Raw genomic sequence first — 17515 nt, forward strand, 5'->3', positions numbered from 1 at the left:
AGCCTGGAAAAATGATGATCAGAAAACAGTAACTCCAACTGAGGAAAGGAAGAAGCAACTTTCCAGGAAGTCTAAATAACCAAGTATGACAGAAATAAAGACCTCAAGAAGAAGTCTCTAAGAAGAAAGAGGATTTGAGAGACTATCTGATAAAATACAGTTTTGAGGGGGATACATGTCAAGAAGAAAAGAGAACGGCAATACCAAGAAAAAGACAAAAGTAGCTCAAGGAAAGAAACAGAATCACAGTACATAAGCTGAATTTGCACAATGACAGTAATCAACAATACTATTTTTCATTTTTCGTCGTTTAAAACAAGCCTATGGAGCCAAAGCTCTGGCAATTTAATATTGGATGCCAACAGGGCAACAGTACAGCTAGCAAGCTTTGGATGACTAGTATGGGTGACAGGGCTAGAAAAAGTAATACCTAACCTCAAAAAGTGAAAAAAATCAAGGGTTATTTTATATAGGAGGTAGAATAAAAAAATAAAAGCATATTACTTAAAAGTTATAAAGTTTACCAGTAATATGAATAAAAATGTCTTTTATGCCCAGCCGGTTTGGCTCAGCGGATAGAGCGTCGGCCTGCGGACTCAAGGGTCCCAAGTTCGATTCCGGTCAAGGGCATGTACCTTTGTTGCAGGCACATCCCCAGTGGGGAGTGTGCAGAAGGCAGCTAGCTGATAGATGTTTCTCTCTCATCGATGTTTCTAACTCTCTATCCCTCTCCCTTCCTCTCTGTAAAAAATCAATAAAATATATATATTTTTTTAAATGTCTTTTATTATTAGGAGGGTTGGGGGTGGAGGAAGGGGGGCTGCATAAGTGACCAAACCTCTTTGATCATAGCTAGAATTCAAGATAGATTCAAAACCAATACATCAGGTATAAGCATGACACAGTATTTAGAAATAAAACCAAAACACTTAGAAGTAGTTATCACTGCAGAGTAAAAATGCGATAACTTAAAGTTAATGAAGTTCGTTAAGTTTTAAAACAAAGGAAGCAGGCACTGAGTTGAACAGTTTCTTTTTGAGAAAAACTCAAGGAATACTGAGAATGCCATCAAAACAAGGCTTCCGGTTCCTCCTTGGTTAGGAGCTGAACAAAAATCAAGACCTCACCAACCTAAGGGGGGAGGAGGGGGAAATCAGGTCACAGTGACAGATGGCCACGTCCCTCAAAAAACGAAGGGGTAGGGGACATGATATGCCCCCCCCCAACCCATCCTTCCCAATCCACAAATGCTAATTAAGAGTACAAAATCGAACTCAGACGAAACCACGATAACAAGAAATACAAAACTCAAGAATAGACAAAAGTCTACACACGCACACATTAACTAGCAATAAAAGTGTAATGTTCAAGTGTTCTCAGGAATTATGGCAATGTCCACGAGCATGCTGTCCAGCAGGCGGGGCACCTAGAGGAAGGGACCCTCCTACCTTGCCCTAGACCAGCGGTTCTCAACCTGTGGGTCGCGACCCCTTTGGCGGTGGAACGACCCTTTCAAGGGGTCGCCTAAGACCATCCTGCATATCAGATATTTTACATTACGATTCATAACAGTAGCAACATTACTGTTATGAAGTAGCATAAACGAAAATAATGTTATGGTTGGGTCACAACATGAGGAACTGTATTTAAAGGGCCAGAAGGTTGAGAACCACTGCCCTAGACGCTCTCAGGTGCTGCTTTTACGGTAGGATCGACAAATGGTCGCTCACACTACAACACGTTTCAGGCTCCGCCAAGAAACAACAAAAAGCTCGCCGCCGGCGACTACTTTACACGGTAGTTAAAAGCTGGGATCAGCCAGCACATCCCTAACTAACTTCAGCGGACCGGCCCGACGTGGCCCAGCAGCCTCGGAGCCACTTCCGAAACCCAAACAGCGCGGGGCCGGGAGGAAACAAAGCCGTGGGCGGGGCCTTCCAGTCCCGGAAAAAGCGGGCAGGGGACGAGCCGCTCGCCGGCGGGTGCAGGCCACGCTCGGCCCCTCGACCAGTCCGGGCCGCTCGCCGGGAACCCCCACGGCGAGTGCCGGTGCCCCACCGCGTGTGGGGCCGCCACTGCCCGCGGGGCAGACGAGGCGGCGCGGACCCCGGGGGCAGGGTCTGGCCCGACGGCCGCGGCCTAGGCGCGCCAGGGCTCTCGGTTTTCCGCGGCGGTGGCCGGGCCCCCCTCACCTTCTCTTCTACGCAGTTGACGATGATGGACGGGTATTTGCGGCTGAGCCAGCGGAAGAACGCCGGGACTCCCATAACGGCGCCTGGCTGGAGGCGGCGGCGCAGCCCGTGGACGAACGTAACCCTTGAGACAGACAGGAGCGGCGGCCGCGGGCACGTGCACTTCCGCCCACGTGTTCACCGGCGACAGGAAGTGATGTCACGGGGCGCCGCGGGGGAAGCCGGGAAGACGGTTCGAGCGGGTGGGGAGGCTCCTGACCTGCCCGGGAGCTGTCGAGGCGGCTCGCTGCTTGTCCGAAGCGGGGTTCGGAGGCGGAGCGGGTGGTGAGGACCGCGCCGGCCTCGCTTGGCGCGCTCGCTCTTGGCGGCGCCATCCCCGGCGCCCGAGGTCGAGCACGCCATCGCCGCGGCTGCCCCAGCATCTCTCCTCCGCAGCCCTAGGGCTCCCCTGGGTGGTCAGCTGCGCGCTGCGAAGGCCTCTGGGAAGCGCTTCCTTGCAGGTTTGGGTACCATCTCAGCTCAGAGTCAAAGCATCGTTAAGTGTACTTCCTGGTTTTGTACGTACCTAACCTCAAAAAGTGATAAATCAAGGGGAACTTTATAAAGGAGGTGGAATACAAAACTAAAAGCATGTTACTTTAAGTTATAAAGTTTACTAAAAGAGTGTTTTTTAAGTATTTTGCACTAACGATGGGTAGTGTATGTAACTCACTTTAGGTATTAGATGGAATCTAGCGGGCATTTAGCATCTAATTCAACCTTCCGGCTGCATTTTTGAGTATAAAATAATTGCTGATGTCAATCGCCAGCATTTATTTGAGCGCTTACAACGTACAAGCATAGGCGAAGGGATTATCTCATGTAATGGTTACTTGAGCCCTCTGAGGGGGGCAGTTATCGTCTTCATGTAACATGAGAAAATCAAGATGTACCGGGGTTAAGTCACTGGCTTATTCACGCGGCTGTGGTTTGGTCCACGTCAAGATCATTTGATCCTGTCCTTGCACTAACAGTATATTTTTATCCTTTGTTTTCTGATGGCTTCCAGTACGTTTTTTTCAGGCTGTAAAGAGGGAGGTCTGGAAGAGGACGTATTTCTATCCATTTGCTGGAAGTCTGTCTCCCTGGAATCCCCTCTTGGCCTGATGACAAATCACATTCAATCCTACAGGCTCACCTCAGGAGGCCCCTATGGAAGTATTTCTCCGTGCTACCTGGCATGCAGTAGTCATCGCCCCCTCCTCTGTGCTCTAATGCCACTCTGTTCAAACTGCTGGTATGGAAATTAGAGAAATGGTTAGCCCATGTTTTACTAAAGGACAGCGAAAACTGTTACAGAGTATTATGTCTACGGTGAACTCCCTCATTTCTCCTGGAAACAGCCCCTGCTCATCAAGTATTTGGTCTCCCTGGGAGGTGCTGTGTTTTTATAGGAGCAGACACACCATAGACACTGGGTACAGGGATGGACAGCTGGGCACATTGGGCCATGAAGTCTCTGCCCCGCCTTTTGAATTTCAAAACTGTAATGAAGTTAAGGAAGCCCCTCCCAAGTAGTTGAAAGCTGAAAGATAAGAATGGATTTGGCCCTAGCTGGTGTGGCTCAGTGGATAAAGCGTCGGCCTGCGGACCTAACGGTCCCAGGTGCGATTCCGGTCAAGGGCATATGCCTGTTTTCAGGCTCGATCCCCAGTAGGGGGCGTGCAGGAGGCAGCCAATCAATGATTCTCTGTCATCATTGATGTTTCTCTCACTCTCCCTCTCTGAATCAATAAAAATATATTAAAAAAAAAAAAAAAAGAATGGAATTGTTGCCAGGCTGTAATTAGGGAAGCAGATTTAAATCCCTGGTTCAGTGGTTTCTGAGTACAGCTAAATCCCTCTTCCTACAAACCTGTCCAATTAACTCCATGAGCCAATAAATTCTCCTTTTGCCCTTAGCTATTTTGAGCTAAATTTCTATCCCTTGCAAAGGAAAAAGTAAAAACAAACAAAAAAACAGTAACAAAGTCTGAGGAGATGGGTGCTAAAATTGTTTTGCATAAAAAAGGTTAAACAAATTGGAATTTGGGGCACTCAGAAAAGGGGAGGGTGAAAGGTAGAAAGAAAAGGGAAATTGAAAGGTGGCAGGATTGATAAAGGCTAAATGTTGTGACACTTTCCCCAAACCAATGTTTCCAGAAGAGGCCAGGGGAGTTTTATAAGCATTGGAAATAAACAGGAATATTGAATGAACCAGGCTTTCAACTTCTGCAGGCTGGGTACCAGGAAGTTTTGATACATTTTTGCCTGGACCTCAAGGGGGCAAAGTAAGGCCCCAGCTGATATCTGGACTTTATTAATATGAAGAATAATATTAAATAATATAGACTGTAGAAACCAGCATGTTTGTAAACATTTATTTTAAAGCCCTGTTAATTGTAAGTATAGTGAACTTTAAAAAAATATTTGTCTACTATTTGCTCTCTGGATTACTAAATGCATCCTTGCTGTCAGTATCCTTATAAAATTCATTGTGAAGAACCTGATGTGTTTTAAATCATTGTGATGGTTAATTTTATGTGTCAACCTTACTGGGCTACAGAGTGCTCATATACTTGTTCAAATTTTTTCTGGGTGTTTGTACAGGGATGCTTTTATTTGGAATTAAAACGTTTTAATGAGTAAAGCAGGTTGTCCTCCATAGTGTATGTATGTGGGGTAGGAGGGTGGGAGGGTTGCTCACTCAGGCAGTTGAAGGCATGAATAGAACAAAGACAGACCTCTGAACAAGAAGGAATTCTGCCAGCAGATTGCCTTTGGATTCAAACTGCAACTCTTCCCTGAGTCTTCAGCCTGCCAGCCTACCCCATCAGATTTTGCATTAGCCAGCCTCCACAACTGCATGAGCTAATTCCTTAAAGTAAATCAGCCCCTCCCCCCACCTATCTATCTGTGTATTTGTATGTGTAATGTATATGTAAATACACACACATATAACCCATTGGTTCTGTTTCTCTGGAGGCCCCGGACTAATACTGGGCAAGATGTTTAACCTCTATAAACCTTAGTCTCTTCATCTTTAAAATGAGGATTACACCATTCACAGGATTTCTGTGAAGATTCAGTGATGCAACACTCAGAGCACAACTCAAAACATACTAAGCACCCAACAAATGTTAGCCGTTGAATGGTTATCTGTTGGGTTTCACACTGTTTGACTTGAGGAAACCCCATGATTTTAGTAGCATGTTCTACCTAAAAGGTTTTGGAACCTCATTTTTCCAGGCCCCACCTAGTGTTCACTTTCTAACATCAAGGCTGTCTCCATTCTCTGTTTCCTGCTCATTTCCACCTTACTGAGTTTATACAGCCAATTCAATTTCTACTCGTCCTTTCTTCCCCTCGTCTCCAAAAATCTCCCCCGGCACACAAGGCCAAACTTGGTTCCTACCCACTCATCTTCCACAGTACTCCCTGACTTACAATATAAGATATTACATCTTACATTATTTCCTATATTATTTGTGAACGTTCTCTTTCCTCTCATATACAGGCATGCCTTGTTTTATTGCTCTTCACTTTATAGCACTTCATAGATTTTGCATTTTTCAAATTGAAGGCAAGACCTTCCACCAGCAAAAAGGTGACAACTCGCTTTATTGTGGTGGTCTGGAACCAAACCCACAGTAGTATCTGCAAAGTATGCCTGTATCAATAAACCAGGCTTTGCTGCAGTAACAAGTAATGCCTGAAATCTCATTAGCCTACCATATGTGGAGTTGGGCTACTCTCCAGTGCTCTGCTCCATGTGGTGATTCAGGGATCCAGCTGCTTTCATCCTGTGGTTCTGCCAGCTCAACACCTGACCACCACAGTTGCTTCTGAAAAGGAAGACAGGAGAGGAGGGCTGTCTTAAGGTCTGAGCTTGGTGGTAGCTTACATTATTTCTACTCACATCCATTTGACCCAAACCCCAGTCACATGATCCCAACCCAACTGCAGAGGATATTAGGAAATATAGTCTTCCTGACTGCCCAGGATTAGCAAAAGGAAACAGGATTGGTGAACACATAGCATTATATCTGCCGCACTTCTTACATTGCAAATCAAAGTATTAAATACTAGAGGCCTGGTGCGTGAAATTTGTGCACGGGGTGAGGGGGTGTCCCTCAGCCCGGCCTGCACCCTCTCCAATCCAGGACCCCTCAGGGCATGTCTGACTGCCTTTCTAAATCCAGGACCACTGGCTCCTAACTGCTCGCCTGCCTGCCTGATTGCCCCTAACCACTTCTGTCTCGCCCCACATCCGGGACCCAGGATTCCCTCCTCCTGCTAGTTGCAGGCACCCGAGACCTGGGCTTCCCTCCCTCTGGCCAGCTGCAGGCACCTAGGACCCAGGCCGGCTTTGCCTGGGCCAGCCACAGGTGCAGGGGACTGTGGGTGGGCCGCAGCCACAGGCACCCGGGACCATGGGACAGGCAGCTTGTCCCTCTACTGGGCCGCAGGCATAGGCACAGTTGCTGGCGCCTAGGACCGCAGGGCGGGTGGCTTGTCCCTCTCCTGGACCGCAGCCAGGCTGGTCCCCATTACTCTCTCGCGAGCTCATTTGTGCCTGGCTGGTCCCCATACCTCTCTCCCCAGTGTTGAGTGTCTGAACCGTTAAGGTGTGACAGCAATTATGCATATTAGCTCATTATTATATAGGATATACATGGTCCACAGTCATTGAAACATTATGATGGGCACTATAAGCAAAATAAGTTATTGGCCTCAAAGAGCCTACCATCCATAGCAAGGACAAGATACAACCACAAAATATGAAATAATAAAATAAGTTACAATTTGACCAATAAAGTCTTACTACAGTGTATGATAAAATCCCAAATGAACTGCACAAATGATCATTGCTACAGACATTTAGAAAAGATAGAAATCTAGTCATCTAATGGGGTCTTCAGAGATAATAGGGAGGAAACAGAACAACACTGAGTCTCAAAATGTCAAATTTGATTGGAAATGAGAGTGGAAGGAACACTCCCTCTAGGGATGTTTGTTTATCATGTGGGAATCCATATTCTCAAATATTTTTATTGAATTGAATTCTTAAAGCGGTAGTTCTCAAAATATAGTCCAGAGACCCTTTCAGAGGGTCCATGAGGTCAAAACTTCTTTCATAATAATACCTGTATTAAGATGTGACTCACCCTCTTTACTCCCATTCCCCAAATGTGTTGTGGAAATTTTCAGAGGCTATGTGACATAGATAACTCAACAGATTGAATGTCAGAAGCAGGTGTGGCAATCCAGTTGTCTTTGATTAAGCCAGATATTGAATTTTAAAAATGTGGAACAATGCCAAACTTCTTATTGTTTTTAAGTTTGGGAAAATATTGTTATTTTCATAAAAGCATGTTAACATGGGTTTCTTGCTATTTTCAAGTGAACTAACCAATGAGTATTTTTAAATTTTTTCATATTTGACTTCTAACCTGATAATATGTTGATAATATCCACCTAGACAAAAGCTCCTTGAGGTACTCAATAATTTGTAAGAGTACAGCCCAGCTGGCATGGCTCAGTGGTGGAGCCTCGACCTATGAACCGGAAGGTTCCATCACAGTTCGATTCCCAGTTAGGGCACATGCCTGAGTTGTGGGCTCGATCCCCAGTGTGGGGTGTGGAGGAGGCAGCTGATCAATGATTCTCTCTCATCATTGATGTTTCTATCTCTTTTTCCCTCTCTCTTCCTCTCTGAAATCAATAAAGATATATATTTTTTAAAAAGAGTATAAAGGAGTCCTAAGACCAAAAAATTTGAAACCTCTGTCTTAGACCGTAAAAACAGAAATGAAGTCTATAAGTTCCTGCTCTTATAACCCATCCAAAGCTGCGTTTTTAAATTTCTAGGATTTTGTCTCAATTGCTCCTTGCTACCTACAACAATCTGCAATCATTATAAGCAAGTGTAATTCACAGGTACAAATGAACATGACATTGGAGAGCAAATATATAAAACGCTTGTTTATATTCCATTTTATACTCAAGGAGCTTAAGAATGCAGCTCAGGCCCTGGCCTGTTTTGCTGAGTGGTTAGAGTGTTGGCCTGCAGACTGAAGGGTTGCGGGTTCAAACCCCGGTCAAGGGCAAGTACCTGATTTGCAGGGTTGTTCCTGGCCCAATTGGGGTGCATTCGGAGGCAACCAATCAGTGTGTCTCATATTGATGTTTCTCTCCTTCCCCCCTCCTCTCATCCTTCCGCTCTCTCTAAAAAATTAATGGAAATATCCTCAGGTGAGGATTAACAAAAAAGAAAAAAAAAGGAATGCAGCTCAGAAATGTAGGTAGAAGAAGGTAATACTGTACAGAAATGTAGGTATCTGAAAGATGCATTTTAAGGCCTCAATATGTACATAGAGCTGAATGTATTCAGAAAGATTTAACTCCAAACTTTCTCAGTCTATGTTACACCTCAAGTTAACAGAAGACATAATGTAATGTACCCCAGAGTGTGAAAGAAAGGAGACCTGTGGTCAAATAACTTAGGGAGCTCTGGGTTAAATTGAGCTAAACAGGCAGCATTTCTGTGGCCACACTAGGACCTCTTTGTGTGCCTCATTTCTATATTTGTCTAACCATAAAAACCTTTTTTTTTTTTTTTAGGGGGAGGGCAAGATATTTCATGTATCCTTCAGATACTTTGGGAAACAATGCTGTCTGTATATAAGTGTGGATAGGCCAAGCTTTGGCTATATGTACTTAGGTTTCAAAGAAAAGAATTTGCCCAAAACCACGAATCTAAATCCATGCTTGTTATTATATGAATTTAGATGGCAAATCCCAGGCTCTAAAATATAACCCCAAACAGTCAAAGCCACTAGAACATGATTTGCTTGTAAAGCAGGTACAGGAAGTCCTAGATCCAGTGCTAATGAAAGGCTCCTACAACAATTCATTCCCTAATATGACATATGAGAAAATCCTGGCAGATTCCTGTTTCAGGCCACAAGCTGTATTGTCTCCTAAAGCAAAAGACAGGAAGTTGACAGAGGAACATGTTTCAAAGAGTTGAAAAGGTAGTAATTCCCTTTCGGGACATAAACCGAGGATGGAAAAGACCTCATTTAAAGAATAATAAAGAGTAAAGAAGTGTTAAAGGACCTCAACCCTACAAGCTGATAAGCAGACCCAGACATTTATTTATAGTGATGTGAGTGACATTGATCTGCTTTTCATTAGAACATCTAATCCACTTGTCAAGGTGTATCTTACACGGAGAACCTGATTTCTGGTCAGAGTTGGCAGGCTTCAAATACAAATGTGACTGCCCTGGCTGAAATTCCTGATTGAAAAAATATCATTGAGCCCTAGCCAGTTTGGCTCAGTGGATAGAGCATCTGCCTGCGGACTGAAGGGTCCCAGGTTCAATTCCAGTCAAGGGCATATACCTCGGTTGCAGGCTTCATCCCCAACCCTGGTCAGAGCACATGTGGGAGGCAACCAATCAATGTGCCTCTCTCACATCAGTGTTTCTCTCTGTGTCTGTCTCTCCCCCTCCATTCCACTGTCTAAAAATTAATGGAAAAAGAAAAAAAATATCGTTGAGTTGTGAAATCTTTGGGTAAATATACCAACTCAACTTCAATTTGCCTCAGAAAGGCAACATTGTCTAGAGAGGGTCTTGGCTTTGTGATAGAAATTATGGTCTGTCAATTAAAGTAGAAGTGGAGATAAATTACCCTAATTAGTCTCTAAATGCAATCATAATAGAGTTGTAGATGTCTCTTCCTTACCCCGAATTGTTAACACAGTTCAAGTTTTAGGAATTGAAAATCAGGATAAATCAGGAACATCTACAAAAACTACATGGTGGCAATAGTTAAGGAACTATGGGAGGTCAGGGTACAGTTCTCGCTAAGGGAGCTTGTATAAATGAGATAAGGCATAACCACACGTAAAATAGAGATAAATGAATAGAATAGCAGTTCAAGAAAAAAAAAAGTCCATGGTTATTGCCAAATATATTGAACAGCACTTACACTGCGAATTCAGAGGAGGGGAAGAAGAAAAGGTTGCGGTAGGGAGTCAAGCAAGAATTTATGGAGGAAGTGAGATTGGAAACAAGTCTTTCTTGTGGTTGTTAATCCTTGCCTGAGGATATTATTTCCATTGATTTTTTAGAGAGAGTGGAAGGAAGGGAGGGAAGAGGAGAGAGACATTGATGTGAAAGAGACACATCGATTGGTTGCCTCACGCACGTGCCCCGACCAGGGCTGGGGATAGAACCTGCAACCCAGGTATGTGCCCTTGACCATGAATTGAACCCAAGACCCTTCGGTGCACAGGCCGACACCTCAACTACTGAGCAACACTGGCCAGGGCTGGAAACAGGTCTTGATGAAAGAGTAACATAAATAAGATCTTCACCCAAAATGATATGTCATCAAGGCCTCTATATGTAAAGGCCATAGTGAACCCCTCTCCTCCCAGCCCCCCTCCCACCCACGTGTGTGCATGTGCGTGCACACCCACTCTCCTATTCCTTGTCCACATGCTTCTTTGGTCACTTAATTCACACTGCCTTCCACTGTTCTTCAGTGGAGGGCTGTTAGACCACAGGGCTGCCCCTCGACTTCGTACTAGATGACAAGCACTTTAGAAACATCTCTCCTGTTTCCTCTTTGTCTTGTGCCCAGAACAGTTCTTTTATTTTTCTACAAGTCAACTGTATTAGGGTATAGTTTACATACATTAAGTGCATCTATTTTAGGTGTACAGTTCAATGAATTTTGACATATGTATACATTTGGATAACCATCACTAAACCAAGATATAGAACAATTACAAATGTATACACTTCGGTAACCACCATAAATACAGAACAATTCCTCTGCCTCAGAAAGTTCCCTATGCTCCTGCAGTAGCAACTCCCTCCTCACCCCTGGCCACAGGCAGCCATTGATCAGCTTGATGCCCCTATAGATTAGATTCATTTTTGTAAAGTTTCCTATAAATAAAATAATACTGTTTATGGTCTTTTGTCTGGCTGTTTTACTAAGTGCTGTGTTTTTTAAATCCACCCATGTTGTGTGAATCAGACATTATTTTTTTTTTATCAGTGTGGTATTGCTGTAGATGTACCACAATTTATTTACATATTGACCTGTTGTTGCATATTGGGTTGTTTTCAGTTTTTTGGGAACAAAGTTTCTATGAACATTCATGTGAAGTTTTTTGTGGAAATACACTTTCATTTCTTTGGAGCAAATTGTAGAATTAAGTTTTCATGGTAAGTACACGTTTAACTTGTAAAAAACTGCCAAGCCTGTTTCCAAAGTAGTTGGACCATTTTACCTAAATATATACTTGATATAGGAATGGCCTCCATGGGCATTGTTGTCATTGTCAACAAACTTGGAAGGCCCTCTGATTTCTGTGGAATGGAATTCACACTCCTTAGTCAAACAGCCTTGGCCTCCACCATTGGCCCTTATTTCAATGTTTAGACTTGGCCTTTCACTGCTCTTGTATATGTTCATTTCACTCATTCACACACCTTCCAACTATTCGCTTCCAATTAGTTGAGCCACCTATAAGCGACGGTGCTTCCAGGACTGCAAAGGAATTTATACTAGTTTAGCTCCTCTTCTTGCCTCATTGTGTGTGTGAACTATGGCACACGTTCACCAAATAGTCAGGGTTAGGCACCAACTTAAATGTGCAATTCGCCAAATTCTTCACACAAATTTCAAGACATTATTAATCTTGAAATTTTACTTGTTTTTTAAAATAAAATATATATTTTTTTATTGATTTCAGAGAGGAAGGGAGAGGGAGAGAGGGAGATAGAAACATCAATAATGAGAGAGAATCATTGATTGGCTGCCTCCTGCACACCCCACATTGGGGATCCAACCTGAAACCCAGACATGTGCCCTGACTAGGAATCAAACTGTGACCGTTTGGTTCATAGGTCGATGCTCAACCACTGAGCCATGCCAGCTGGGCTTATTTGTCTTTAAACATGCCAAACATGTTTCTAGGATTTCAGAAATCCTATTTTTGAAGGGAGGGGAGTACAGAGGGCATTTTCTTTTCATAGATTCCATCCACAAACATCTAGTGAGCATCTACTATGAACAGAGGTTTGTGAGAGACAAATATGGGCTTGGGTCACGGCAGCAGTCTAAAGGAGGGGAAGTAGCAGATGGTTCTTAGAGACTCTGAAGTGACTAAGTGAGCTGATGCGATTTTAACTGAAGCACAAACTGGAAAATTGGAAGAACAGTTCATGACAATTACAAAGAAGAAAAGAAATGCAGCCCACCTTGCCTCATTATTCATTCATTGCTTAAGCAAATAAACTTAAATCATCCATTCAGTGATGCTGAATTTTAATGAAGTCTGTCACTATTAGAAGTATCGTCATGGGCAAGACTTGGCCCCATAATGTCTCCTGGGCTCAGCTTGTGGTTTCTTCAAGATAATGCTTAAAAAAGATGAAAACAAGGATGGAGGGGAAAGGAACTGTGCGTTGAAAAAAATCACCAGTGTCCCATTTTGCTTGTAAGACAATGATATCAATTTGAAGGAGGATATGTTAATTTAGGGTAGAAAGTTTGCAAGCACTATTTCTCATTTCTTCTATTTTTTAAAACCTGCTTTGGCCTGTTCTGTGTATCCCCATATTCTTTTCTGAAATGAATCTTCCACCTGGACTAGCACGGTTCTTTGTCCTAACACATGTTATTTAAATAGAATCATTCAAGAAACTTGAATAAGAACTAAAACATAGAATTGAACACTTGTGTTATGCAAAAGATGAGTCATTATTTGGCTCAAGGCTGCACAATGTGGGAGCTGCTCTTACTCCAGAATTTAGTACAGCACAATAGCAGAAAGCCTTAAATTAATTAGTGCTCTCAGAACTGCAACAAAGGGAAGGATCCAACAGCTTTTCTGTGAGTGAATGGCGGTAACATGTTTCTGTATTTCTATCATGGATTGCTTGCTGAAGGAGAACCAGCTGAAAAATATCTATCTCTTGTAGAGAGCACTTTAGCCGATGATTAGGGGAAAAAAGAGGATTCTTATGACACCAAAGACCAGGAACATTTTTCATGCAGCTGATCTGACTACCCAAGGTAAATCAAATGACCTAAAACTGCAAAGAAAATGCCTTCCCCTTCTGTCTAGTACACAGAGATCCCACAATGTGTGAGCCTCACTTTTATTGTCTAAGTCATAGTCAGTCACTTTCTAAAATCTCATTTGTGTTTGCCCAGCCAGCACTGGCAGGCTATGAATGCCCCTTTCCTAAAAGATCCTGCACTGGAGACAGGGGCAGCCCGTCTCCAGAGGAGTAAGACACCAAGACGCCTAAAGCTTGAACTTGACCTATTGATACAAGTTAAAGGGCCTGGCCCCTAAACCTCCTGCTATGTGGTCTGGAAGGAGGAGCCTCTACCACTCTCACCTGTTAAAGGAGTTGCTAAACCAAGCTACCTTAGGATTCTTCTGGCTTTAACAGCCCAGGGTTAGATGCCCCCTCCCTTGTCTGGAGGCCTGGGACATTTGTGATCTGCATTTAATACATTGATATACGTGGCCTTATTGCAACTTGTGTTCAGCTGTGTGGGTCTTCCCTTCCAGGAGTCACTGAATGCGTTCAGTAACATTTGACAAATCTTGACTGAGCAACTGCTGTGCCAGACTCAGTTGTAGGTGCTAGATGTTCAGCATAAAATGCCTGTTCTCCTAGATTTACAATCTTGCTTGTGGTAGGAAGTGGGGTGGGAGAGAGAGAGGCACCAAATAAGCGAAAAACAATGAATAATATTGTGTTGAGTGGTAACTGCTATGAAAAAAAAACAAAAACCCCACACAGGGTAAAGGGATGGAGAGTTACAGTGGGGTGGGGCCTCTATTTTAGAGTCAAAGAAGGCCATTTTTTTCACTTTTTAAAATTGGGGTAGCACTAGCTGGCTTGGCTCAGTGGATAGAGCATCGGCCTGCGGACCAAAGGGTCCTGGGTTCAAATCTAGTCAAGGGCACGTACCTTGGTTGCAGGCTCCTCCCTGGCCCCCTGGTTGGGGCACATGTAGGAGGCAACCAATTGATGTGTTTCTCTCACATCGAGTTTCTCTCTGTCTTTCCCACTCTCTCTAAAAATCAATGGAAAAACATCCTCGGGTGAGGATTAAAAAATAAAAATAAATAAATAAAGTGGGGGTATAATTGACATATATGATTCTCACACCTATTGCAACATGTGGGTTTTTCCCCCACACCACCAAGCAATTCTCTACACCAGCAGGGTGTCCTACAATTCAACACAATTGTGACACTATCTACCTGGAGATAGTGTCAGTGCTCACAGATTAAGGGCTCAGTCCTACACGACTCTTCTCCCCATGACCCCCCCAGTTCAGAGGCCAGTTGCAAGTTCAGGTCGTCACCAGTGCTTCTGACCCACAGGCGATAGACTGGAGGCTTCCATGACCTGCTCCTTGGGGTCAATTAACTTGCTGGGGAGGTTCACAGAACTCAGAGAAAAATTTTACTTACTAGGTTACCACTTTTTTACAAAAGGACACAATTCAGAAACAGCCAGATGGAAGAGATGCTTAGGGCAAGGTATGCATCCATGTTCTTTGAGCGGCCACTCTCCTCAAATCTCCGCATGTTCGCTAACCCAGAAGCTCTCTGCGCTCTGTAGTTTTGGGTTTTTCAGGCTTCACCTAGTAGGCATGATCAGTCATTAACTCCATTTCCAGCCCCTTCTCTCCTCCCCAGAAATTAAGGGTGGGACTGAAAGTTCCATCCCTCTAATCCAGTGGTTCTCAACCTTGGCTGCACATTAGAATCACCTGGGAATCTTTTTAAAATCCTGATTTCTGGGCCTCATCCTCCGGAAATTCTGTTTCTTTGTTATGGGGCGGGGCCACAACATTTGTAACAAAGAAACAGAATTTCCGGAAGATGAGGCCCAGAAATCAGGATTTTAAAAAGATTCCCAGGTGATTCTAATGTGCAGCCAAGGTTGAGAACCACTGATCTAATCAAATTGCTTCCCCATCCTCATTAACATAACAAAAGACACCTGTTGCTCTCCTCCGGCAATTCCAAGAGTTTGAAGAGCTCTGAGCCAGAAACTGGGATGGCCTCCAAATACGTATTTCTTATTATAAATTAGAATATCACAGCATACCATACGATGAACAGTTCTTTTTCTTTAACCTTTATTGTTGAAACGTATTACAGATGTCCCGTTTTCCCCATTGACTCCTTCTCCTGCACCTGCCCCTCCCTCCCTGCCCCAAACCTTCACCACACCATTGTCTGTGCCCATGGATTATGCTTATATGCATACAGGTTCTTTGGTTAATCTCTTCCCACAACAGTCTGTTCCATGCTTCTATGTCTCTGGCCCTATTTTGCTCAAAATGAACAGTTCCTAAATGTCTGGTTGGGCTCTGACAGCTGTACAGACCTGTAGGAGTGCAAACATGTCTGAAAATGTTGTCACACTCTTACGATCCCCTTCCTTTGAATGAGGACTGGCCTTTGTGACTTGATTCCAAGGCACAGAATATGGCAGAGGGACATGGTGTGATTTCTGAGGCGAGGTTAGAAAAGGCAAGACAGCTTCCATCTCTCTTTCTCCCCCTCCACAATGTAGTGAGGAAGCCCAGGACACACACAGAGGCCAGGGGTAGGTGGCTGGCCTACCCCACCAGGTGAGGTCCCACTCAACAGCAACGTGAGCCACTGTGAGTGAATGAGCCTTTGGATAATTTTAGCCCCTAGCCTTCAAGGCTTCTAGCTGAGGTCCCAGGCATCACAGAAAATATTGTCTCTACTGTGCCTTATCCAAATTCCTGTTCCACAGAAACTCTGAGATAATAAATAGTTGTTTTGATCAACTGAGTTTGGAAGCAACTTGTTAGGCTGCAATAGATAACAGAAACAACACCCATGTAATGAAGCATGGTAGCAACCATGCTTGGGTAATGTTTAATATTTTAACCCTGCTGATTTGGCTTCTGTAATTATTTGCTTGCTAAAATAATAGAAACGTTATTTTGATTTTCTGAACTTATATAAGTTATCCCATTTGATTGGATACTCCATTGACTGTGATTTGAATACCCCATTGATTGTGATCTTACTGGTCTTTCCAAACACATTTCTCTGCACCTGGAGACCAGGACTGCACAATTACTTTAAATGGCCTCAGTGGCTCCAGATAATGTCTTTCCATTGACTCAGTGGTCCCAAGACCTGAAACTATAATTAATCTTTGTAAATAACTAACTTGCTCAATCTAAGCTTCTGTAAGAAAATGCTTTTTTCCAAACCAGGTTCCTCATTCCAAACCTCGAGATGTAATCAATGCCTTTGTGATATTTGCCTATATAAGTCTGATGTTTCGGCCAAGGGGACCACTATGAGATTTGGAGAGCATTGCCCCCTTGTAGTTCTGACTTTGAAATAAATGTGGCTCCTTAATTCGACTTCTTGAGGCGTCCTTGTGTAATTCACGGGGTACACTACAACATAGTCACCATCCAAAATAAAATACAGAGTATTTTCATCACCTCTGAAGGTTCCCTTGTGCTCCAATTAATTCCTCCCTCTACCCAGAGGCACCTTTTTCTAACTTTTACTGTCATAGCTTGATTTTGCCTATTCTATAAAGGTCAGGCCCTTAGTTTGAAATGAGTTTTGATTAGACACCTAGAGGAAATAAGGGAATGAATGATCCATGCAAAGATCCATAACATCTAGGCAGAGGGAGCAACCAATGCAAAGGCTTCCAAAGAGGAATATGACCGGTGAGTCTGAGGAACAACAAAGAGGCTAATGTGGTCTGCACGGAGTGACCAGGAGAGAGGAGCTGGGAGTCGAAGCAAGATCAGGTTAGGTAGAGTCTTGATGACTAGGGTGAGGAATTTAGGTTTTATTTTGAATGAAAGGAGAAGCTATCAGGAGCTTTTAGCGTGGGAGTGGCATAGTATGACTTATGTTTAAAAGGAATCTGGAAGTTATTTAGAGAATTTGGGGGTGGCAAAGGTGGAAGCGGGGTCAACTGAGTGGTGGGTTAAAGACGACCACAGATTCTTTTTCATTTGTTCCATGGTGAGGCGGGGTTTGTTTCCCATTACTTGAATCTGGGCAGGTCCTGTCACTGCTTTGACTAAAAGAATGCACAGAAGTAATTCAGTGTAACTTCAAGGCTGTCCTTGAAGAAATCTGCAGTTTCTCGTTCAGTGCAGCTCCTTCTTAGAAACGCTGTGAGAAAGCTGAGCAGTTATGCGGTGACGTAAGACCCATGTGAAGGG

At 43.7% G+C, this 17515-nt stretch overlaps 1 protein-coding gene across 2 annotated transcripts in view; it reads right to left on the reverse strand.

The window, feature by feature from the left end:
• XRN2 (5'-3' exoribonuclease 2) overlaps window positions 1-2375 on the reverse strand; it is a 93459-nt gene extending 91084 nt beyond the window's left edge. Inside the window, exon 1 of one of the 2 annotated variants that reach the window (XM_059705404.1) lies at window positions 2193-2375. In XM_059705404.1, coding sequence (XP_059561387.1) covers window positions 2193-2267 — 75 coding nt within the window. In that variant the 5' untranslated portion in view covers window positions 2268-2375. The remainder of the gene's footprint in view (window positions 1-2192) is intronic. The other variant, XM_059705403.1, reaches the window with a different exon arrangement.
• Between the last annotated feature and the right edge of the window lie 15140 nt (window positions 2376-17515).

Source organism: Myotis daubentonii, chromosome 8 (assembly GCF_963259705.1).
Source record: "Myotis daubentonii chromosome 8, mMyoDau2.1, whole genome shotgun sequence".
Classification (NCBI taxonomy): Eukaryota; Metazoa; Chordata; class Mammalia; order Chiroptera; family Vespertilionidae; genus Myotis; species Myotis daubentonii.